Source organism: Dendrobates tinctorius, unplaced genomic scaffold (genome assembly GCF_039654945.1).
Source record: "Dendrobates tinctorius isolate UK_male_01 unplaced genomic scaffold, ASM3965494v1 ptg000127l, whole genome shotgun sequence".
NCBI classification, from domain to species: Eukaryota; Metazoa; Chordata; class Amphibia; order Anura; family Dendrobatidae; genus Dendrobates; species Dendrobates tinctorius.
This window is the reverse complement of record NW_027361795.1, coordinates 3,554,006-3,578,666: the sequence shown is the minus strand read 5'-3', so window position 1 is coordinate 3,578,666 and position 24,661 is coordinate 3,554,006. Positions and strand designations below refer to the sequence as shown.

The following is a 24,661-nucleotide window of genomic DNA, read 5'->3' as shown; positions in this document are numbered from 1 at the left end:
GTCTCCCGGTAGTTACCTGCACACAACCTCTGATCCTCACAAGATCTCCTTCTCTACTCCCCTCTTATATCCTCTTCCCACAATCGCATGCAAGACTTCTCCCACACATCCCACCTACTCTGGAACTCTCTACCACAACATATCAGACTCTCACCTACCGTGGAAACCTTCAAAAGGAACCTGAAGACCTACCTCTTCCGACAAGCCTACAACCTTCAGTAACCACCAATCAACCAAGCCACTGCACGACCAGCTCTACCCTCACTTACTGTATCCTCACCCATCCCTTGTAGATTGTGAGCCCTCACGGGCAGGATCCTCTCTCCTCATGTACCAGTCGTGACTTGTACTGTTTAAGTATACTGTACTTGTTTTTATTATATATATACCCCTCCTCACATGCTCACATGTAAAGCACCATGGAATAAATGGCACCATAATAATAATATGTGTATATGTGTATATATATATATACACTCACTGGCCACTTTATTAGGTACACCTGTCCAACTGTGTGTTAAGACTTAATTTCTAATCTGCCAATCACATGGCGGCAACTCAGTGCATTTAGGCATGTAGACATGGTCAAGACAATCTCCTGCAGTTCAAACCGAGCATCAGTATGGGGAAGAAAGGTGATTTGAGTGCCTTTGAACGTGGCATGATTGTTGGTGCCAGAAGGGCTGGTCTGAGTATTTCAGAAACTGCTGATCTACTGGGATTTTCACGCACAACCATCTCTAGGGTTTACAGAGAATGGTCCGAAAAAGAAAAAAAATCCAGTGAGCGGCAGTTCTGTGGCCGGAAATGCCTTGTTGATGCCAGAGGTCAGAGGAGAATGGGCAGACTGGTTCGAGCTGATAGAAAGGCAACAGTGACTCAAATTGCCACCCGTTACAACCAAGGTAGGCAGAAGAGCATCTCTGAACGCACAGTGCGTCGAACTTTGAGGCAGATGGGCTACAGCAGCAGAAGACCACACCGGGTACCACTCCTCTCAGCTAAGAACAGGAAACTGAGGCTACAATTTGCACAAGCTCATCGAAATTGGACAGTAGAAGATTGGAAAAACGTTGCCTGGTCTGATGAGTCTCGATTTCTGCTGCGACATTCGGATGGTAGGGTCAGAATTTGGCATAAACAACATGAAAGCATGGATCCATCCTGCCTTGTATCAACGGTTCAGGCTGGTGGTGGTGGTGTCATGGTGTGGGGAATTTTTTCTTGGCACTCTTTGGGCCCCTTGGTACCAATTGAGCATCGTTGCAACGCCACAGCCTACCTGAGTATTGTTGCTGACCATGTCCATCCCTTTATGACCACAATGTACCCAACATCTGATGGCTACTTTCAGCAGGATAATGCGCCATGTCATAAAGCTCGAATCATCTCAGATTGGTTTCTTGAACATGACAATGAGTTCACTGTACTCAAATGGCCTCCTCAGTCACCAGATCTCAATCCAATAGAGCATCTTTGGGATGTGGTGGAACGGGAGATTCGCATCAGGGATGTGCAGCCGACAAATCTGCGCCAACTGTGTGATGCCATCATGTCAATATGGTCCAAAATCTCTGAGGAATGCTTCCAGCACCTTGTTGAATCTCTGCCACGAAGAATTGAGGCAGTTCTGAAGGCAAAAGGGGTCCAACCCGTTACTAGCATGGTGTACCTAATAAAGTGGCCAGTGAGTGTATATATATATATATATATATATATATATATGTATATATTGTAGAGATCCACCAAATGAGTCGACAGGGATTTACTCGCTTGACCGGTCTTTGAGGCATACGCGGGGACACTCCGGGTTAAACAGTTCATTCGGTTAATTAGACATCCCCCTGTTCAAACTTGTGGGGTTGAACTTCTGTCACACACTAGATGCCTCAAGACCGGGTACCCACTGTCACCTTGCCTTATAAGTCGAGAGGACCCTCTCAGTCTGTTTTGGGTGTCATTCGGCATCATAACTTTGTTAGGCCTCCCCCGCCCCCAGCGGTCAGTATATTGGCCTTGGGCTTTGGCCCAATGTTAGGAGTCAGGTTCCTGCATCTGCTCTGCAGGAATCCAGACCATTGCATTCTGTGGTCTCTTGCTCTTTATCTACCGCAGAGGAGATTGCCTTGCAGCAAATCTCTCTTTTGTTACGGCGCCTCTGTGTGTGAACAGAGCCCCCTCTGCACACTTCAGGGGTGGTTGAACCCGTGCGCATTATATCGCCATATTGCTCAACTGCCATTACTCAGCAGCGGTTGTAACACCTACTGCACGGTGGACCCCGTGCGGCGAACGCACTTTATTATTATTATTTATTATTATTTTTATTTAGTGCGTTCCGCCGTTCCTAACACCCTCAAGTCACAGTCTGTCTGTGTCACCAGACCCTTTTTAGTCTCCACAGTTTTCCAGTACGCCCCGTCACCCGATTTTTCTCTCCACGACTGGCTCTCCCGGTTGGTGCGGTCATAAGTCCAACTTTCAGTCGAGCCCACTGTCTGGTCTGAGTCTGACCCATCTAGTACATCAGAGGAGTTATTGTCCAGCTCTCTCAGTCTCATACTGAGAGTAGAACTGCCACTTGCAGATTCTTGACGTTCTTGTCTTGCTGAAAGTCTTCGACTATCTGCCATTTCATTATCTGGAGGGTACCTTCTGGTCCTTATACCTCGGGATGAAGGCGGACGCCATCTCATGTTCTGCATCTGTTTATTAATCTGCAGTCGGTCCAGTCTTAACTGCTCTATCTCCTTGAGGTACGTTACCCGATTTTCCAGGAGCATTCGGAAGTTCCTAAGGCTTTCAATGGAGCCCACAACAATGAATGGAACCATGCCATCTTCACCAGATACCTCGACTTTATCATCAGGTGTGATCCTCACCCTCGCCACACCGGATCTATTCACAAGGTCTTGCATCACTTTTCCAAGCCTTCCAATGACTCTCCCCACCAGATGTTTGGGTACCGGAATTACATCTTCCACCAAGCCCAGCCGATTTTTAGCTTCCCTCGCAAGCTCCCGACGTTGAGCGGCTTGCACATTACTCAGCATTATCATCTGTTTTGCGCGGAGACATTGCAGATGCATATCCGTCAGGACAGTCACCCGCTTCTCTGTGTCTTCCCTGCCTGACAGTATGACCAACTGCTGAGTCTCAGGTGCCCAGTGCACCCTACACGCTTTGACCGCCTTTTTAAAAGCTTCATGCACACCCTCACTGGTACAGGCTTCTTGTACGTCTTTGGGTACCTCTATCACACACTTGAAGATCGAGGGTTCACTCTCTTCATGGACTGAAGGCTCTCGCTTGGCCACGGAATTTTCCATCAAGACCTCTACTACAACCGGTTGATTGTCTTGTTCCGTTCTCAGCGCACAGTCTTCCCCAGTTTTACACTCTTCAGCCACCAATGCCTCCTCTTGTGGAAGACCTCTTACTGCTCCTCTGAGCACATCCACGTCTTCTTTTAAGGCCTGATTCACACTTTGCCATGTTGACAGGTGACTTCTGAGCTCAGAGACTTCCTTGTCCAGCTCATCCACTCTGTGCTTAGCCGTTTGCCTCAGGGCCTTTTCTTGTACGTTATGCTCCTTAATTGCTTTTAGTTCGGCCTGTAAATCTGCCATCTTTTTCTTCTCACTTGAGCACTTTTTAACGAGGTCCTGGACCTCCCGTGCTTTGTTCTCTCCATATCGTGCCTTGACTGCCAAAAGCTCGGACTCCAGGTGGCGCACCCGCTCCAACTGCGCGGAGTTGGCAACTTCCATACTCTCCACCTTCAAACGCTCCTTCGTCAGCTGTTGACAGACCTCTTCACGCTCTTTCTCCAAGCTTTGGACCCGTGTTTCTACCTGGTGGAAACTGTCAGTTCGCTCTTTCCAGGTGCACATTTCCTTTGACAGCATGTCGATTTGTTCCTTTAGTTGTCGTGTGACATCGGTCAAATTGGCCATCTTCTCTGGCAGTTCTTCTATTTTGTCTGAGGGTGCAGTTTGTTCAGCACCTTTTTGGCCCTTACGCCTCCGGCGACAGGAGGAAGACTTGCCATTTAGACTTGAGTCAGTCTTACTGCACTCTTTTCCACTGTTGTCACTGTCTGAATGGGAGTCACCATCACCCGATCGGTCATCCTGGAACCAGTCGTCCCCGTCTTCACCTTGTGAAGCACTGTCATTCCCTTGTGTCCGGGCTCCTGTCTGCACACATTTGTACCCGGTCCTAGTGGTTGCTACTGGTAATAACACGTCATGGTCACCCCCGGAGTCTGTGTCGCACTCCACAGTATGGTGAACCCTCTAGTTGCTCTCTCCTTGGGTGTCAGCTCCGCTCTTTTTATCTACCACATCATTATCAGTCACACTGTGGTACCCTTCAGGTGACGTCAGGTCAGTAAATTGGGCAGATGCACCCTTTCCTCCGGTCACCCCAGTGTCTGACCCGTCCATTTCACTCTTCCCATTTTTACCACCTATACATATTACCTCTACAGACACTTTACCAGTTTTCCACCAGTCCCACAGGGCTTCCAAGTCCTGACCTATCACCATAACATACCGTAAGTCTGGGAACACCTCCACTTCATGATATGTGGACACCTCAGCCGCGTTAATATAGAGGTAGGCTGTCAAAGGTCCTTTAATGTCCTGCCCAGAGCCATTCACTCACGGCCCCGTCCCTGGTGACACAGAACGTTCAAGAGGGGTCCTCAGCATAGACGCTCCACTCCCCGGGTCTACAAGCCCCAACACCCATTCTCCATTCAACCGGAAAAAGCACTGTAGAGTGAGTTCCCTGACCGGGCCACCCACAGCACAGTATGGATCTGTATGGCAGGAACTTCGACAAACCAATGGCGCATTTGCTGCTGCCTTGGTATTTTTCTCCACCCCAATTTGGTATACCGCCCCCTTTTGGGACTCCACCCCTTTTTTGGCAATTACTCCCTTTTGGGATACCGACCCCTTTTGGAACTCCACCACTTTTTGGGGAACTACTCCCTTTTGGGATACCGCCCCCTTTTGGGACTCCACCCCTTTTTTGGCAATTATCGCTGTTTGAATTACCACCCCCTTTTGGGACACCACCCCGTTTAGGGACACCACCCCCTCCCTGGGGTACAACCCGTGGACTCCGCACGGTACTCTCAGGTCCAGTTCACACAGAACACGTATGTCTCTCAGGCTTGTACTGGCTCTTTAAGAGATTGTCCGCACTGGACCTCTGATGTCATTTTACGACACCCCACCAGCTCCTGCTTACACTGCCACAGCTCCTGCTGTAGCCACAACCCACCGGCACCTCAAACTGCAGCTCACAAGTGGCTGCTGGCATCACTGCAGCTCCTGCTGTGGCAGAACCTCTTGCTGCAACTGTGACTGCAGCTCCTTTTACCACAAGTCTCTGCACTCTTCTGCTGCGCCGTCTTCGTGGACCCGCCGATCTGCAGCAAGCTTCGTTACCCCGCCGAGTTACAGCCAGACGCTTGTTACCTTCGTGACCGCCCCGAGCCACCTCAAGCTGACTGGAGAAAAAACTTTGTGACCCCGCGGAGTCACAGCAAAACACCCCACACGTGCCTCCTGGACCGTTGCCTGTAGCAATCGACTTTGTAGACCTCATCTGTTGCCCCTAGCAGCAAGGTTACCAGAGTGCCCTTAGCATTCTCCACCAACTGTAGAGATCCACCAAATGAGTGGACGGGGATTTACTCGCTTGACCGGTCTTTGAGGCATACGCGGGGACACTCCGGGTTAAACAGTTCATTTGGTTTATTAGACATCAGCATAAACCGCTCTTCATGAACATAATAGCGTGTAGCTTCCAGTACAACGTCCATTAAACATGCAGCATTACCACATAAAGCATACAAAATCTCTTACTGACCCCGATCAGCATTACTCACAGTTTATCCCTCACGGGCTATCAGGGAACTGGCCGCACTGGGATCACTGTTCCAGACAGTGCCTTGCTCACTAGGCCATTTACAGTTGCAGACCCACAGCTGGGCAGTAGATGCCCTACACAGAGCCGTCACAGACTCTACCAGGTCCGGGCCTTTCCATGTGCTCTTCAGGAAGTTCAGTTCCAGACACTTCCAACACACACAGGCCTTCCAGGACATTGCACTCTGACCACTCAGGATCAAAGCATACAACCCCATGTGACACGACTTCAGTCACACTATATGGTACGTGACCACACCCACAAGTGAGGTATGGATCACATGGTCATGACCTCACTACAGGTCCTATTCCACACAGCCAGACACATACAGGCTTTATCCTGGGTGTTCAGACACACGCCCACATGCATATTCTGAGTAGCATATACAGTGCCCCCTAGCTTTAACAGAGGTTACTGCACCACTATGTATATATATATATATATATATATATATATATATATATATAGAAAAAAAATAATGTTTTTAAATGAATGCTATATATACATATATTGTCTACAAGCAGAGGCTGGACAGGCAGGTATCTGTCTGGAATGACTTAGTGAATCCTGCTTTGAGCAGGACGTTGGACCAGATGACTCAGGAGGTCCCTTCCAACTCTACCATTCTATGATTATATATATATATATACTAGATAGTGGCCCAATTCTAACGCATCGGGTATTCTAGAATATGTATGTAGTTTATTTAAAGGGAATCTGTCACCCTTTCTGTAATGCTGTAGATAAGCCCCCCATGAAACCTGAAAAATAAGAAAAACACATTAAATTATACTCACCCGGGAACAGGGGCGGGGGCAGTGGGTATCGCGGTCCGGTCCGGCGCCTCCCATATTCATACGATGATGTCCTCCTCCTTGCTTCTCCCTCGGCTCCTGCGCATGCTTACCTTATCTGCCTTGTTGAGGGCAGAGTAAAGTACTGCAGTGTGCAGGCGCCGAGAAAGGTCAGAGATGTCCGGCACCTGCGCACTGCAGTAATAATAATCTTTATTTTTATATAGCGCTAACATATTCCGCAGCGCTTTACAGTTTGCACACATTTTCATCACTGTCCCCAATGGGGCTCACAATCTAAATTCCCTATCAGTATGTCTTTAGAGTGTAGGAGGAAACCGGAGTTCCGGGAGGAAACCCACACAAACACGGGGAGAACATACAAACTCCTTGCAGATGTTGTCCGTGGTGGGATTCGAACCCAGCCACCGTGCTGCCCCAGTATTATGCTCTGCCCTCAACAGGGCCGATAAAGTACGCGTGCGCAGAAGCCGAGGGAGAAGCAAGGAGGAGGACATCCTCGTATGAAGATGGGAGGTGCCAGACGGGACGGCGACACCCATCGGATCGGACCGAACGCCGGGGTAAGTATAATCTAACTCTTTTTTCTTATCTTTCAGGTTTCATCGCATTACAGAATGCTGTAGATAAGCCCCTGATGGTGACAAATCTGTGCGGCAGGAGATGACCCACAGCAACTGTCGGTAGATCAGCGGCTAGCGTCGCAGATCTCCCGACGGTAGCAGAGGTGTGCTTTGTTCGAATTCCGCGCCAATTCGCGGCCAGACTGTGCCTGTCGCTGATTGGTCGCGCCCGGCCGGGCGTGACCAATCAGTGACACGGGATTTCCGTTACAGACAGACAGAATTAGACAATTATATAGTAGAGATATATATATATATATATAGAGAGAGAGAGTGGTGTAGTAACCACTGAGTCCGCTAGGGGGTGCTGTGTGGATGTCCCAGGAGAAAGGATGAATGGCAGAATACGGAATGGCCGTTATGTATCCCAAAGTGGGTGGCTTTGGGATGGAGACTTGTGTGTTGTTCAGCAATGATATTGCTGAGGTGTTGCTTCAATGTATATGGGAGAAGTCTCCAGGTAACTAGAGAGATGGGCGGATCTGGTTACCTACAAACCCACCCAGGGGTGTGTTTAAGAGTGTCATAATAAAGTATATGCGTGGCTGTGTCTGTGTGTAATAGGACCTTTAGTGAGGTCATAGCCATGTGATCACCTATGGGTGTGGTTATGGACCATATAAGGTACCTGAGGTCCGGTCACATGAGAGAGAGTGCATGGATCTGATTGACCATGTGGAAGGTCCCGGCAGGCCTATGTGGAAGAAGGTGTGCTACCTTCCTGAAGACCACGTGCTGAGGCTGCTGACCCAGTGAGGCCTGTGGATATTGGCTGTATGTGAGGAGGGATCACCTGTGGGTGTGGTTATGGACACATGCTTGCTTTCACCTGAGCTAAAGGCTACTCCTTGTGTTATGTGCTGCTTTATGGGTTATGAAGCAATAAACCCTGTGAACTTTAAAAAGGAACGTGCCTCCTGGTTGTCTCCCATCGCACCTAAGCGAGTAGAATCCCTACAATTGGTGACAGACTGCGGGCAGCGGTTCCAAGAAGCACATGTTGCCGTACTGGCGACTCTGAGCCAGGAGAGCAGACGGTCTGGAAAATCGTGAGTAATACTGACCGAGGTCAGAGAAAGCGACTGTATTGATATTTGTGGGATACCTCTGAGGAGAAGAGGCATCCAGGAACCTATGTGGCTGACACCAGCAGGTAACGGACAGGAATCCGTGTTGTAGTGACCAGGGTCAGTGAGTAAGACTGTACCTAGAGGGTTCAGAGAGCAAGGTCCTGGAGGGTCAGTGTTGGGAGATTCTAGGAGAAGAGTCGCATCCCTGGAGCACGTGGTATGACCTTGGACCTGGTGAGGCGTGAGTGTTGGGCAGTCTCAGACGGAGATGGATGTCCTGAAGAGCACCCGATAAGCCCCTGGACCTGATGAGGCCGGTGTGTTGGGAAACCCTGGGAGGAGGGTCGGCTCCCTGAATAGCACCCGGTGCGCCCTGTGTATTGGATGGTCTCAGGCGGAGACGGTACGTCCTGAATAGCACACATGCACAATCCAGTTATATTAAAAGATCAATCATTTATTCCCATTTAATCCCTAGCTCCCTAAGAGATTAAATGGGAATAAATGATTGATCTTTTAATATAACTGGATTGTGCATTATGTCAAGCAGCGCATGAAAGTCCGAAAAATAAGTTCCTTAAAAAGCGATATACTGGCGGTCACTTGTCTGACCATTTGAAAGTGCAGCAGCTGACGATTTCCATACGCCTGATCTCTCCTTTAGCGGGTGAGTGGATTTTATATATCTTTATACCATTATCATCAGATAAGACCCTATTGCGCTTCTTTGTTCCTATAGTGTATTTTACTGCATAGCACACATGAAACGAAACCCGACCTTAGCGTGAGGTCGGCCACGAGGTCGGCAACTTTAGCGCCAAAGTCGCGTTTCAAAAGATGCTTTAGCACCCTTTTTCAGCCAGTCAGGAAGAACGGACACTGTGGGCAACGTGATGACATAGGCAGCGGTCACCACCATCTTGGTGCGTGTCAAGCCCCGCCCCTCATTATGTCACAATGGTTGCCATGGCGACGCTGATGTCATCATAGGTTGCAAGCCCTGCCGCCGCTCATTATGATGACATAATGGTTGACTATGGGATGGAGGATGTGTGATGGGTATATGGGCACTGGACTATGGGATGGCGGATATGTATATGGGCACAGGACTATGGGATGGAGGATGTGTGATGGGTATATGGGCACTTGACTATGGGATGGAGGATATGTTTGATGGGTATATGGGCACGGGACTATGGGATGGTGGATATGTATATGGACACGGAACTATGGGATGGAGGATGTGTGATGGGTATATGGGCACTGGACTATGGGATGGAGGATATGTATGACGGGTATATGGGCACGGGACTATGAGATGGCGGATATGTATGATAGGTATATGGGCATGGGACTATGAGATGAAGGATGTGTGATGGGTATATGGGCACTCGACTATGGGATGGCGAATATGTATGATGGGTATATGGGCATGGGACTATGGGATGGAGAATATGTATGATGGGTATATGGGCATGGGACTATGGGATGGAGGATGTGTGATGGGTATATGGGCACTTGACTATGGGATGGAGGATATGTATGATGGGTATATGGGCATGGGACTATGGGATGGAGAATATGTATGATGGGTACATGGGCATGGGACTATGAGATGGAGAATATGTATTATGGGTATATGGGCATGGGACTATGGGATGGAGGATATGTATGATGGGTATATGGGCACTCAACTATGGGATGGAGGATATGTATGATGGGTATATGGGCACGGGCCTATGGGATCGTGGATATGTATGATGGGTATACGGGCACGGGACTATGGGATGGAGGATAATTATAATTTGCTATAACTAACCACAGTTGGTTACTAAGCCCGGGCATGAATTTTTTGTGTGGTGTGTTTTTTTTCTTTTTCCTCTTTTCCTCTGCAAAGCCTGAAGGTGACTGCTGTGGCTCAGAGGGCTCACAAAGGTTTTTCCGCAAGGCAGCTTGCTGTGGCTCAGTGGGGTCACAAAGGGGACAAGCGGCTTCTGGTAACTCAACGGGGTTACGAAGGGGACAAGCGGCTTCCTGTAACTCGGCGGGGTTACGAAGAGGACACCAGCTGCTGTGTTTGAACAGCAACCGGTGGTGCCGGTGATTTGTGACAGCAGGAGCTGTGGCAGCGCCAGAAGGAACTGGTGTGGTGTCGTGCATAAAGGGCCAGTACCAGCCCAAAAAGACAAACTGTACTGTGTGAACTGTGGCATAAGAAGCTCTACAGGACGGTCATGGGGAAATCCCGAAAGGGGGCGGTGGCACAAATCTGGGTGGTGGCCCAAAAGGGGGTGGAGTCCCCAAAGGGGGTGGTGACCCAAATTGGAGTGGTAACCCAAAAGGGGGTGGAGTCCCAAAAGAGGGTGGTGACCCAAATCGGGGTGGTAGCCCAAAAGGGGGTAGAGTCCCAAAAGGGGGCGGTGACCCAAATTGGCGTGGTAACCCAAAAAAGGGTGGAGTCCCAGGAGGGGGCGGCGACCCAAATTGGGGTGGTTCAGGAAATGGCAGCACTGGTTGCCTCAGTGGGTATGTCTGGGGAACCGCAGTGTGTGTGTATGAGTTTTGAGGAGTGCGGCATGTATTTTCCTGATAACAACGGGCCACAGGTGTGTACCGTGATGCTACACCGGGAAGGAGTCCCTGGTAGGCTGGACTCAAAGAGTCAGGTGAGACTGACAGGAACTCCTCTCCTTTTATCTTTGACCGAGAAAAACGTCAGGGTTCGCTGCGACCATGGGGTCATTGTGAATTATACGGTGGTCAGAGTTATGATTGAGATGACAAAGGGGAAGTGTCAAGGTGGTAGTATGCCACCAAACTTAGTGCATACCTTTGAGAGGGGCCGAGACTTTGTCGTGTTTGATGACGTACGGTCGGACAATGAAGACGTTTCAACTGTGGGGCCAGCGGACACTGAGACGGTGACGCCTCCTGACATGGACAGGTCAGAGGTAGAACTGACCGGAAAAAGTGCATCTGCCCAACTTACGGACCTGACCTCTCGTGACATGACGGATGGTGGGCTGGGAGATGAGACTGACGGGACTGACCCAGTGGTACCCTTTGACGATATAATTAAAGAGGTAGTGGTGAGACACGTGCTTGCCAAAAGAGAACAGGATCGTGAGATACAGCTGATAAAGGAGACAGTGGAAGGACATCTTAAACGAGAAAGGGTCCTAAGGCAAGCAGCTGAGCACAGAGTGGATGAGCTGGAGAAGGAAGTCTCTGAGCTCAGAGGTCACCTGTCAGCGTGTCAAACTATGAACAAAGCTATAGTGAAGGATATGGAGGTGCTCAGAGAGGCCCAAGAGAAGCATCTACAGGAGATTCTCCGGAGAGAGGATGAGCGTCGCTACCTGGCAGAGGAGCGGGATAAAGTTCTCCAAGAACTCAGAGGAGTAGTAAAAGGTCTTCTGAGGGAGAAGAAGTGGGACAAAGACTTACAGCGGCCAGGCCTGAGTAAGGAACAGTGTGAAGACAAAAAGAAACTCAAAAGTATGGATGCAGAGGTGATTTGTTTGCAGATGGAGCTTGCTGCTGCAGAGTGTGCTAAAAGACAAGCACAGCAGGAAAGAGATGAGCTGGCTGATGTGATTGCCAACAACAGAGGTGAAGGTGCTCTGGCTTTGGAAGAAAAGAAGCGGTTAGAGTTTCGCATTGTTCAGCTTGAAGAAGAAGTGGAGGAAGAACCCGGCAACGTTGAATTAGCCAATGACAAGCTGAGAAAGGCCACACTTCAGGTTGACCAGATGGATGCTGGCCTGAAGACAGAAAGTAGTAATGCTCAGAAGTACGAGAATGCCCGTCAGCAATTGGTTCACTACAATAAGGACTTAGAAGCAAAGGTTGCACTACTGGAGGAACAGCTTGACACAGAAATTAAAGTGCGACAATCTGCTAGCAAACAAGTACGTCGTACGGAGAAAAAACTGAAGGTTGTACTAAGGCAAATGGATGATGAAAGGCGTAATTCTGAGCAGTAGAAAGGCCTGGCAGAGGGAAATTATGTGCGTCTGAAACAGTTGCAATGCCAGGTGGAAGAAGCAGAGCAAGAGGCTCAACGTGCCAATACGTTGCACCGCAGATTACAGTGTGAACTGGAGGTTGCTACAGAGACAGCAGATGCAAAGAACTGTGAGGTTAATGCACTGAAAAGTAAACTTAGATGTGGTGGGGTACCATTTGTTACAAGACGCTTAGATAGAGAAAGGATGGTGACTAACCAGTGGCTGATGACGCAGACAGACCGTGACTGGAAGGTCAAAACCAATGACCGATATTCTGACCGCTGGAGGCGGGGGAGGACTAACATAGGAACGAGGCCGTATGACAGATGGAGACGGTTCTCTCGACCTGTGGGGCAAGGTGTAGTGAGTGCCCGGTCGCGAGACCCTGATGTGATGTTATGTGTTCGCCCCACAAGTTTGAACAGAGGGGGGAGGTATGTGGTGTAGTAACCACTGAGTCCGCTAGGGGGCGCTGTATGGATGTCCCAGGAGAAAGGATGAATGGCAGAATACGGAATGGCCGTTATGTATCCCAAAGTGGGTGGCTTTGGGATGGAGACTTATGTGTTTTTCAGCAATGATATTGCTGAGGTGTTGCTTCAATGTATAAGGGAGAAGTCTCCAGGTAACTAGAGAGATGGGCGGATCTGGTTACCTACAAACCCACCCAGGGGTGTGTTTAAGAGTGTCATAATAAAGTATATGTGTGGCTGTGTGTAATAGGACCTTTAGTGAGGTCATAGCCATGTGATCACCTATGGGTGTGGTTATGGACCATATAAAATACCTGAGGTCCGGTCACATGAGAGAGAGCGCATGGATCTGATTGAGCCATGTGGAAGGTCCCGGCAGGCCTATGTGGAAGAAGGTGTGCTACCTTCCTGAAGACCACGTGCTGAGGCTGCTGACCCGGTGAGGCCTGTGGATATTGGCTGTATGTGAGGAGGGATAAGCCTCCTGTGTTTTGCTGAGGCTCCAGGACTGAGCCTGAAATCATGGACACTTATGCTTGCTTTCGCCTGAGCTAAAGGCTATTCCTTGTGTTATGTGCTGCTTTATGGGTTATGAAGCAATAAACCCTGTGAACTTTTAAAAGGAACGTGCCTCCTGGTTGTCTCACATCGCACCTAAGCGAGTAGAATCCCTACAATATATATACACAGGGTAGGCCATTTATATGGATAGACCTGGGTGGGCCATTTATAAAGTTGGATCCAAAATGGCCAACTTCAAAATGGCTGCCATGGTCACCGCCCATCTTGAAAAGTTTTCCCCCTCCCATATACTAATGTGCCACAAACAGCAAGTTGATATCACCAACCATTCCCATTTTATTTAGGTGTATCCATATACATGTCCCACCCAGTTGTATCCATATAAATGGCCCACCCTGTATAAATATAAATATATATATATATATATACAATGCTCAAAAAAATAAAGGGAACACTTAAACAACAGACTATAACTCCAAGTAAATCAAACTTCTGTGAAATCAAACTGTCCACTAGGAAGCAACACTGATTGACAATCAATTTCACATGCTGTTGTGCAAATGGAATAGACAACAGATGGACATTATTGGCAATTATCAAGACACCCTCAATAAAGGAGTGGTTCTACAGGTGGGGACCACAGACCACATCTCAGTACCAATGCTTTCTGGCTGATGTTTTGGTCACTTTTAAATGTTGATTGTGCTTTCACACTCGTGGTAGCATGAGATGGACTCTACAACCCACACATGTGGCTCATGTAGTGCAGCTCATCCAGGATGGCACATCAATGCGACCTGTGGCAAGAAGGTTTGCGGTGTCTGTCAGCGTAGTGTCCAGAGGCTGGAGGTGCTACCCGGAGACAGGCCAGTACACCAGCAGACGTGGAGGGGGCCGTAGGAGGGCAACAACCCAGCAGCAGGACCGCTACCTCAGCCTTTGTGCAAGGAGGAGCAATGCCAGAGCCCTGCAAAATGACCTCCAGCAGGCCACAAATGTGCAGGTGTCTGCACAAATGGTTAGAAACTGACTCCATGAGGATGGTCTGAGGGCCCGACATCCACAGATGGGGGTTGTGCTCACAGCCCAACACCGTGCAGGACACTTGGCATTTGCCACAGAATGCCAGGACTGGCAAATTTGCCACTGGCGCCCTGTGCTCTTCACAGATGAAAGCAGGTTCACACTGAGCACGTGTGACATGACATAGTCTGGAGACACCATGGAGAGTCATCTTCTGCCTGCAATATCCTTCAGCATGACCGGTTTGGCAGTGGGTCAGTAATGGCATGGGGTGGCATTTCTTTGGAGAGCCACACGATGTTTGGCTTTGAGCACAACCCCCATCTGTGGACGTCGGGCACTCAGATCATCCTCATGGGGTTGGCTTCTAACGGTTTGTGCCGACACATGCACATTTGTGGCCTGCTGGAGGTCATTTTGCAGGGATCTGGCAGTGCTCCTCCTGTTCCTCCTTGCACAAAGGCTGAGGTAGTGGTCCTGCTGCTGGGTTATTGCCCTCCTACGGCACCCTCCATGTCTCTTGGTGTACTGGCCTGTCTCCTGGTAGCGCCTCCAGCCTCTGGACACTACGCTGACAGACACAGCAAACCTTCTTGCCACGGCTCGCATTGATGTGCCATCCTGGATGAGCTGCACTACTTGAGCCACTTGTGTGGGTTGTAGAGTCCATCTTATGCTACCACTGGTGTGAAAGCACAACCAACATTCAAAAGTGACCAAAACATCAGCCAGAAAGTATTGGTACTGAGATGTGGTCTGTGGCTCCCAACCTGCAGAACCACTCCTTTATTGAGGGTGTCTTGATAATTGCCAACAATGTCCATCTGTTGTCTATTCCATTTGCACAACAGCATGTGAAATTGATTGTCAATCAGTGTTGCTTCCTAAGTAGACAGTTTGATTTCACAGAAATTTGATTTACTTGGAGTTTTATTCTGTTAAGTGTTCCCTTTATTTGAGCAGTGTATATACAGTATAATTATATTGACTCTGAACTCCTCCCATGACATCAGCCATATATATATATATACTGTATATATATATATATTGTGTACATAGATGATATTCTCCTAGCAGTGATGGATTCTATTGTCTAGGACATACATATTGTGTGATAATAGATACAGATCATCAGCACACAACGAACAATATCTTTTTGCTCTCCTTCCATGATTTCCATCCTTCTTTTATTGTCCTGCTGTCTCCTCACACTAAGTGCTTCTTTCCTTATACTCTATGCACCAATGCTCCCTGCTCTTCTCCTAAGGAGACCATAGTGCAGACTTCCTACCATCCAGCCTGGACTGACTTTAAACTTCAGTCTCCTCTTTAAAAGCTTTACTAATGAATACTGGCCACTTTATCATAACAACAATGTATCGATTTGCAGATTTTGCTTGCTCTTGCAGAATTCCTGGGGTCCTCCCACAGGTTGAGTTTCTATAAATGACAGCCAGCAATCCTGGAAGCTCAGGAGAAGCTGCTGCTGCTGCTGCCTGACAGCACAGCCTCAAGCAGATGGGGAAAGGGTTACAGAGACAAGAGTCTGCCTCCACCTGCTGGATCCGGACAAGCAGCTCCTAGTTCAGGGAGTGACGCCTCTCTATTAGCTCAAATTACCGAGGAAGGGTGACATTGTGAGAGGGACATCATCTGCTCCTCCTCGGGTGATCTCTGCTGGTGACAAACTTCATCATGGAATAGAGGACTTGGGAGATGGCAGACATCAAGCAGCTGGAGAACCTTCATGACTTGGGAGAGAAGACCAATTGTTGATCTAGCAGCAGCAGCAGCGTCAAGGAAACGTGTTCTTCTCATCTCAGCAACTTCCACCCTGCTCTCTACCTATGAAGAAGGGGCCTACGCGCTGCCTGGGAGGAAAGGTCTTAATATTTGTGTGGGAAGGAATCAGAAGAACACAGCTGGCTGAACGTGTAGAAGATAAAGCTCCTGGCTCCCATTGTGTCAGCAGCATTCAGCCAGGTAGAGGAGGTCCTCCTGCAGAAGGTCCAGCATTGTGTCAGCACAGGTGGAGCAGCAGTGTCAATAACTGCATTATCATCACAGGTGGAGCAGCATCAATACCTACTCCTAGTGTTGGCACAGGTGGAGCAGCATCAGTGTGAGACAATTGCATTCTTACAGGTGGCGCAGCAGAGACAATAATTGTCTTAACCTTGGCAGCCCTGTTAGCAAGCCGTGGCACAGGTGGAGAACCTGCCCTGGCTGCAGCAGCACCTCCTCACCCACAAGGTGCCCGATGCATCCTGTGTTTGTTGTCAGTCGTGCCCATGATTGCTGAGCCAATTCTCCAATTGCTATAGACAATTCCTCCTCCTCATCATCATCCCAGTCACTCCCATCCCCAGCGCCCTGCTCTCTGCAGCTCTCTCCTCCTCTCTCCGTCACCTGTTGGAAGACCCGTGCTGTCTCATAACCCCAGACAGTCTCTCTGGAAACCCCTGAGACTGTCTAAAGGGGTCTTACCAGGAGAAATCTATGATTAGTTCGGTGTGTGTCTCATCTTACCGTGGACGAAAGTCTGGGAACAAACCCCCCTCCAAAACATGTCTGAAGGAGGAGATGGCAAAGGGGGAAGACTCTGGCAAGATCACCATCAACGTGGGGGGCACTCGCCATGAGACCTATAAGAGCACCCTAAGGACGCTGCCTGGCACCCGCCTGGCATGGCTGGCAGACCCTGACACCTCCAGTCAGTTGGATCTTGACACCCAACAAACCGAGTTCTTCTTTGATAGACACCCAGGGATCTTCTCCTATGTCCTCAACTACTACCGCACAGGGAAGCTGCACTGCCCGGCGGACATCTGTGGTCCTCTCTTTGAGGAGGAGTTGGCATTTTGGGGCATCGATGAGACAGATGTGGAGCCCTGTTGTTGGATGACATACAGACAGCACCGGGAAGCAGAGGAGGCTTTAGATATCTTTGAAAATGTAGAACCAGATGATGGTGAGGAGGACAAGGACTCCACACCCGAGCTACTTTGTATAGAGGAGAGACCAGACAGGTCCAGGGGTAGCTGGAAGAGATGGATGGCCAAGATGTGGGCACTGTTTGAGGACCCTTACTCCTCTAGAGCTGCCAGGGTAAGTTTGGAGCTTTGCTCTCTTCCAATGCTCACATGATAATTCCTACAACCCAAAGTAAGGGAATGATGAGATTTTTATTTCTAGTCCAGTCCCCACTAACATTTTTATCTTTAAAAAAATCAAGATTTTGTAAAAAAGGGGGAATATTCACATTTATATCTTGACCTGCTCCCAAGGACTCTGATTATTTCTCTCATGGCTTTTTTTACTGACCATAAATGCAACACTTAATGATAAATAATCCAACACTTTGTATCCACAGGACTAGATCAAAATATTTACCACATTTCAAACCTTTGAAAACAAACTTGTCTGAGAGGGCTCTGTTCACATCTGAATGGGAGGCGCTGCTTGGAGCCTCCATCACAGATTTAGCCTATGTTCACACTAGGTGTTTTTGCGGCATTTTTAATGCTAATTTTCAGCTGCATTTTACAGCCCCAGCAAAGGCTATAAGATTTCAGAAATCTCATACACAGATTGTTTTTTTTTTGTCACAAAAAAGCGTCAAAAATGCAAGAAAAAACAAGTAAAACATGCTTCTTTCCTGCCAAGCGATCAGGTTTGGCTGCAGAAAAAATAAAACGGCTGAAAAAATGCCTAGTTTGAACTTACCCTTAGCCAGAAACGCCATACAAAATTGTGCAGCTTGTTGCTCTGTTTTTTCTGACAAAATACTGAGTCATATGACCTTGGGGAGACCATTGTAGAATCTGTTGGGGTACAGCAGAGCTTTTACTGACTTTTGTCTGTCCCTATGGGTGTGCAGAACAACAGTATTACAATGTTGACTAGCTGTCACAGGCCAGTAATGTGCTGCACACTGAGATCTTGCTTCTACCAGATACATTGCCACTTACATCAGCATAGATTTATATATATGAAAAACTATTTATTATCATTAGTGGATCTTTTTTGTACTACAGAAATAAATATATTTATTGCTTTTAATGAGATATTGCTATTTCCATGGCCAGCATATATTATACTGTTGGTGTTCTGTATCCTTAAAGAATTGAACAGACAGAACCTTTATTTATTAGAAGCCCAAATTTTACAGTAAGCTAGAAAATGAGTCTTTTATCTGGGGAAAAACGTACATCTCACTGCCCTGGCCCAGTATCTGAATAGACTGGCTAATGTAATGTGGCTTGCTGCCATCACTCGCACTCCACACCAAGGGCACATGCTCACCCCCAGCTACACCGATGATTAAAGGGAGTCTGCCACCTGCAAAACTTGACGAAAACTACTAATACAGTCATATAGGGGACTTGGCTAATATGAAACTGATATCTGTAGAATAGATTTCACTTCTTTAGTTGCACAGAAAAATATTTTTATTCCATATGCAAATGAGGCCACCTTGGTGCACCCTTGGTGTGGCCAAGTGCTCATTGTACCATTTCTTCCCCTCAATCAACAACCCGCGCACTTACCCTGAGATAGTTGTACCAGGAGCCCAGCAAGCGCGGACAGACAGAGTCTTTACAAATGTGCTCTCATCCTTCTTTCCTGTCTGAGGTGGCCGCTCGTCACTGTGCGATTCTGTTTTGCATTGCACACGGACTCGTACAGTCACTGTGTGTCCATCTGTTCATCTCCTGTAGTGATTCATGTCAGGTATCGCACACTCTGGGCTAGCAAATTCTGTCAATCTCCGTAAGGGAAGGTTTGAGGACATAATGGTACACTGAGCCCTTGGCCACTTAAAGAGAGCTTCAATGATCCCCCATCTGCATACGAAGTAAAAACGTTATTCCATACAACTAAAGAAGTAAAATCTGTACTGCTTGGCAGCACAGTGGCTCAGTGGTTAGCATTGCAGTGCTGGCGTCCTGGGTTCAAATCCCACCAAGGACAACATCTGCAAGGCGTTTGTATGTTCTCCCCGTGTTTGCGTGGATTTCTTCCTGGTACTCCGGTTTCCTCCTACACTCCAAAGACATACTGATAGGGAATTTAGATGTGTGTGCAAACTGTAAAGCGCTGCGGAATTTGTTAACGCTATATAAAAATAAAGATTATTATTACTGCCGGTATAAATTTTATAGGAATCTCATATAGGACTATATAAGTAGTTTTAAATAAGTTTTGTGGTTTACAGACTGACTTTAAGGCCGGGATCACACATGCAAGAAACACAGCCGACTCTCGTATGTTAATGCCCGGCACTGCCGCCGGCACTCATTAGCACTGCATGCAGCCGCACGCTCCGCTCCTGAGTGCCGGGTATTAACATGTGAGACTCGACAGTGTTTCTCGCATGTGTGATCCCGGCCTTATCATTGAAATAGCTGGGAGTGAGTGTGTGCCCTGGATCTTCGGGGCAAGCAGGTTTCCCAAGTGCGAAGTGCCATTGATTGCAGCAGGCAACATTGCCAAACCATGAGATAGCTCATAATGTATATTGATAACTCTCAGTTAATTGGTCAGTCGGAATCATATAACGCTTTCATGACCCTTTGACAAGTGCAACACCATGGGGCCTTACGTGTGATTCCCTCTTAACTAGAGGGAAGCACTGTTTATTCTAGTGTACATCCAGAGATTTTGGAAACTGTTTTTGGAATGCAAAGGCAGACACAAACTTTGGGCTGTTTCAGATGTCCGTGATAATCGGTGGAATGTCAGATCGCAGTGCATGGACTGGCCGCACTCCTCCAGACCCGAGCACAACAGCTTCAAAGAAATATATGACGCTGTCACACTCAGGACAGGAGATGTGCACCAAGTCTGGGCATTGCAATCCAACATCAGATTGATCATCATGGACATCTGAAAGAACCTATTCTATTATTATTATTATTATTAATCCATCTTTAAAAACATCTTGCTTTCTTATCTAGATGGTAGCAGATTCTTCTTAGCAAACTCAAACGTTTCCATAAAAAAATCAAAAACATTTCTGCCTTTCCATATCAAGAACATAGAATGGATGCGTTGATCTGAAAAGCAAATAGTCCTGAAGTTCTTCTTACATAGACCAAACCATTGAAGCAGACTCTGGGTATCTCCCTACTACTGGCTGAATGCCCAGCAGTCTGAATGGCCTAAGTGACTGCTCAGGAAATAGGCGGACTAAAGCTGCAAATTAATAATAGTTCACTTTAGGACATGTAAATAGGACACATGTTGCTCACTGATATCTCATGCAGACAGGTCTTTGTTCCATATAAACGGTACGTTTTACATAATTTGAATTTGTGCAAATGGGAAATCTGTGCTTCTCCTCTCATTTCTCTTGCAGGTAGTGGCATTTATTTCTCTTTTCTTCATCCTGATGTCCATCACCACTTTCTGCTTGGAGACCCATGAGGCTTTCATTGTGGACAGAAATGTAACAGAACTGGTCATTGTGGGAAATATGACACAGATCATTGTGGTGAAGGAGGTGGAAACAGAACCGATTTTGACCTATATAGAAGGGGTTTGTGTTTTTTGGTTCACACTTGAATTCATTGTCCGAATTACTTGCTGCCCAGATAAGTTGGTCTTTGTGAAGAACCTCCTGAACATTATAGACTTTGTGGCCATCTTGCCATTTTACATCGAGGTGGGCCTCAGTGGCTTATCGTCCAAAGCTGCACGAGATGTTCTAGGCTTCCTACGTGTTGTTCGCTTTGTCCGGATTTTACGTATATTCAAACTGACAAGACATTTTGTTGGGCTGCGAGTTTTAGGGCACACTCTTCGTGCCAGTACTAATGAGTTTCTGCTTCTAATCATCTTTTTAGCTCTAGGGGTTCTAATTTTTGCCACCATGATCTATTATGCAGAACGAATAGGTGCAAGCGCATCAGACCCAACTGGAAGCAACCACACGCATTTCAAGAACATTCCCATAGGATTCTGGTGGGCAGTGGTAACCATGACCACACTTGGGTATGGGGACATGTATCCACAGACTTGGTCTGGCATGCTAGTGGGGGCTTTATGTGCCCTGGCTGGTGTGCTTACCATTGCAATGCCTGTTCCAGTCATTGTGAATAATTTTGGAATGTATTATTCTCTTGCTATGGCCAAACAAAAGCTTCCTAAGAAGAAAAAGAAACATGTTCCTAAACCTATGCAGCTGGACTCTCCAGTTACTGCTAAATCTGAAGACACATCACGTCGGAACAGCACTCAAAGTGAATCCTGCCCATTGGCTGGAGAGGATGTCACGGAAAAGAGGACAGGTAAGATGCACAACAGACATGTGCGATGATACACTAAATGGCTAGCGGGAAGAATGTCATAAGACTTGGTTTTGGCTGTTTCTGAATCTTCATTGACTATGCAATTCATTTTCCCTATGGTCCATACTCAGGAATAAGATGTTTGTTGGCATTACTGTAATTGAATTATTTAGGGCTTAAAGAGGGCACTTATTATAGTGATTTGTCTAGTTTCTGTACCATTAGAGGAATTTTATGGGAATGCAGTGTCCATGGCCTACCCTTCACGACCCCAAACACAATAAATAAAAGTAATCCAAACTTGCCGATATTAGTGGGATTGATCAACTATCTAATGTGTATAGGAGTCTCCAAACTCTAACCCAACAGATGATGTTGAAGCAACAGAAGGATCCAGTCTATTGAATTTCAATGGCACATCATTTTGTTTGGCACAAAGATAAGCCTCTACCAGAGGAGTCTGACAGTGACACTCGAGCAGAGAACACAGGAATGCTCTCGTCGAAGTGCTTGCTGGAGGTCTTCATTGCAGACTCTGTGCTTGGTTTTGAGCTCTGCCCACTGCTGTTAACCTCTAAAATGCCATTGCCAATCTCTGATAGCAACATTTGCAGTGCACAGTCTGGGGGATGTTCTATATTTTCTTCGGCCTCCTTAGAAGTCTGATTGCTCAAAATGTTAAATTTATTAACCAGATGAGGAAAGTGGAAAACCTTTAATGAGAAAAACAATTAAAAAACACCAGATTTTCTGGAATAATTTCAAGGGCACCAACCCTTTTGGCCATGACTGTATAGTAGAATAGCTACAAGCGATCATGTAGCTGCAGGAGCAGTTGTCAGCGATTCTCAGAGTCACCATATAGAAGACACCCATAGTTTGTTATGTTTGGGCCTTTTCAATTATTGTATACACAGTTCTGAACAAGGGCTGTATGTGCAGTAATAGGAAGCACTGACAGTGATTCCTCCTCCTTACTCAGTGGTTATGTAATCGCTATGAATAAAGAGGCAGCAACAGCTACAGAGCCATAGCAGACCCAGACAGCTCTGCTATTAAGCTAGGAAGCTGCATTTCCCCTGTAACTGGTGGTAATATACCAGCCTCAGTTACAAGGGAAATAAGATGAAAATTAAAATATTTCAACATTTAAATACCCACCAAATTTTTTTATGACTTTACGTGGGCTCAATGTTTAAAATGAATGTAAAATAAATTAAATAAATAAATATGACACTGTCAATCAAAATTCAAATTACTAGTCCCACTCTCATACTAAAAAAATGTGTCAGATATATAAAAATAATTGTTTGAGAATGGGGAACAACTTTTTAAATGTACAGTATTTTAGTTCTTTGTGGTCATAAAAAAGGGAAAAATGGCACTTCTTTCCCTTATTTTCTCCCTGATGTTGCGTGATATCATAAGAAAAAAACATGACAGTGACATAAAAGTAAAGCTCAATGTATCAGGAAAAAAGTCACAAAAATTACATGACTCTGAGCAAGAATTGCGCAACTTTTTAAATCACATGTACCACAAAAATGTGCCTGGTCAGGAACGGGGAGTGGGGAAGGAGGGGATAAATGGCTCAATCTTGAACTGGTTAATCATTGTGCTTTCCTCCACTTCTGTGATGTAGAGCGTTGCATATGGTGATCCCATATTTGAGATCAGCGATCTCCTGCGCTCCGAATTCGAATGGGTAGAATGGAGGTGTCCATGCTCGCCCTTGGCCCATTGAGACATGGCTCTTGAAAGCCCCATACTCGGGATTTTGGAGATCCCAGTCTGTGACTGGACTTCATAGAAGAATGTTATTTTGTCTATATATTGCAATACAGTTTTATTACAGCATATAGTATAGTTGATCAAATGCAGGTTCAAGTCTCCTAAGGGGACTAAAAAATAAAAAAAAGTTTTTAAAAATATGAAAAGTAAAAAAAGATAAAAAAATTTCACCACCCAGGTAACTAAAAAGAAATAAAAAGCTTATTTGGTGTCGATTTGTATGCAAAAGTCTAATCTCTAAAAATACAAATTTACCGTATATACTCATGTATAAGCCAACCCGAGTATAAGCCAACCCCCTAAATTTCCCACAAAAAAATGGGAAATCTTATTGACTTGCGTATAAGCCTAGGGTGCAAAAAAAGCAGCTACTGGTAAATTTCAATACTAAAAATAAATACCAATAAAAGTAAAATTAATTGGGACATCAGTAGGTTAAATGTTTTTGAATATCCATATTGAATCAGGAGCCCCATATAATGCTCCATACAGTTCATGATGGCTCCATAAGATGCTCCATACAGAATACGCCCCATATAATGCTGCACAAAGGTTAATAATGGCCCCATAAGATGCGCCATAGAATAATATGCCCCATATGCTGCCCTATTATGAATGAGTGACTGGAGGAGGAAAAAACAAAAACACAAGCTAAGTCCAGAAAACCGGAGAGGTTGGTAGCTAGCGGATTGCAGACCCCTGATCCTATTCACCACAACTAACAGTAGCTGTGGGGGGTTCCTATGGTGCCCTAGACCCCTCGTCACAGCCGGAGAGCTAAATAAGCCTAAAGAAAGAAGGGGAAATCTAAACTGCCCCAGAGCAGACCCCAAAGCAATAGACAGCCCCCAACATGTATTGTCGGTGAAAAGCAGATGAAAACACAAACACAGACAGAAAGACAGGCTGAGCAAATGATGGGGCCCAACTAACTAGATAGGAAAGGACAGAAAAGATGCTGGCTGCAATCACGCAAAAAACCCTGCCAAAAATAATGTCCAACACATCTGATAGAAAAGGCCCTGAAGTCACTAGACTTCAAAATCACTATATCAGCACTCAGGTATATTCTGAAGACAGAGCAAAGAGATCAACT

General features: G+C 46.7%; 1 protein-coding gene across 1 annotated transcript in view; it reads left to right on the top strand.

Annotated features, from left to right (window-relative positions):
- Positions 1 to 15,960: 15,960 nt before the first annotated feature.
- Positions 15,961 to 24,661, top strand: part of KCNC4 (potassium voltage-gated channel subfamily C member 4) — a 125,456-nt gene continuing 116,755 nt past the window's right edge. The window contains exons 1-2 of the mRNA XM_073542434.1: positions 15,961 to 17,590; positions 20,844 to 21,774. Coding sequence (XP_073398535.1) covers positions 16,982 to 17,590; positions 20,844 to 21,774 — 1,540 coding nt within the window. The 5' untranslated portion in view covers positions 15,961 to 16,981. The remainder of the gene's footprint in view (positions 17,591 to 20,843; positions 21,775 to 24,661) is intronic.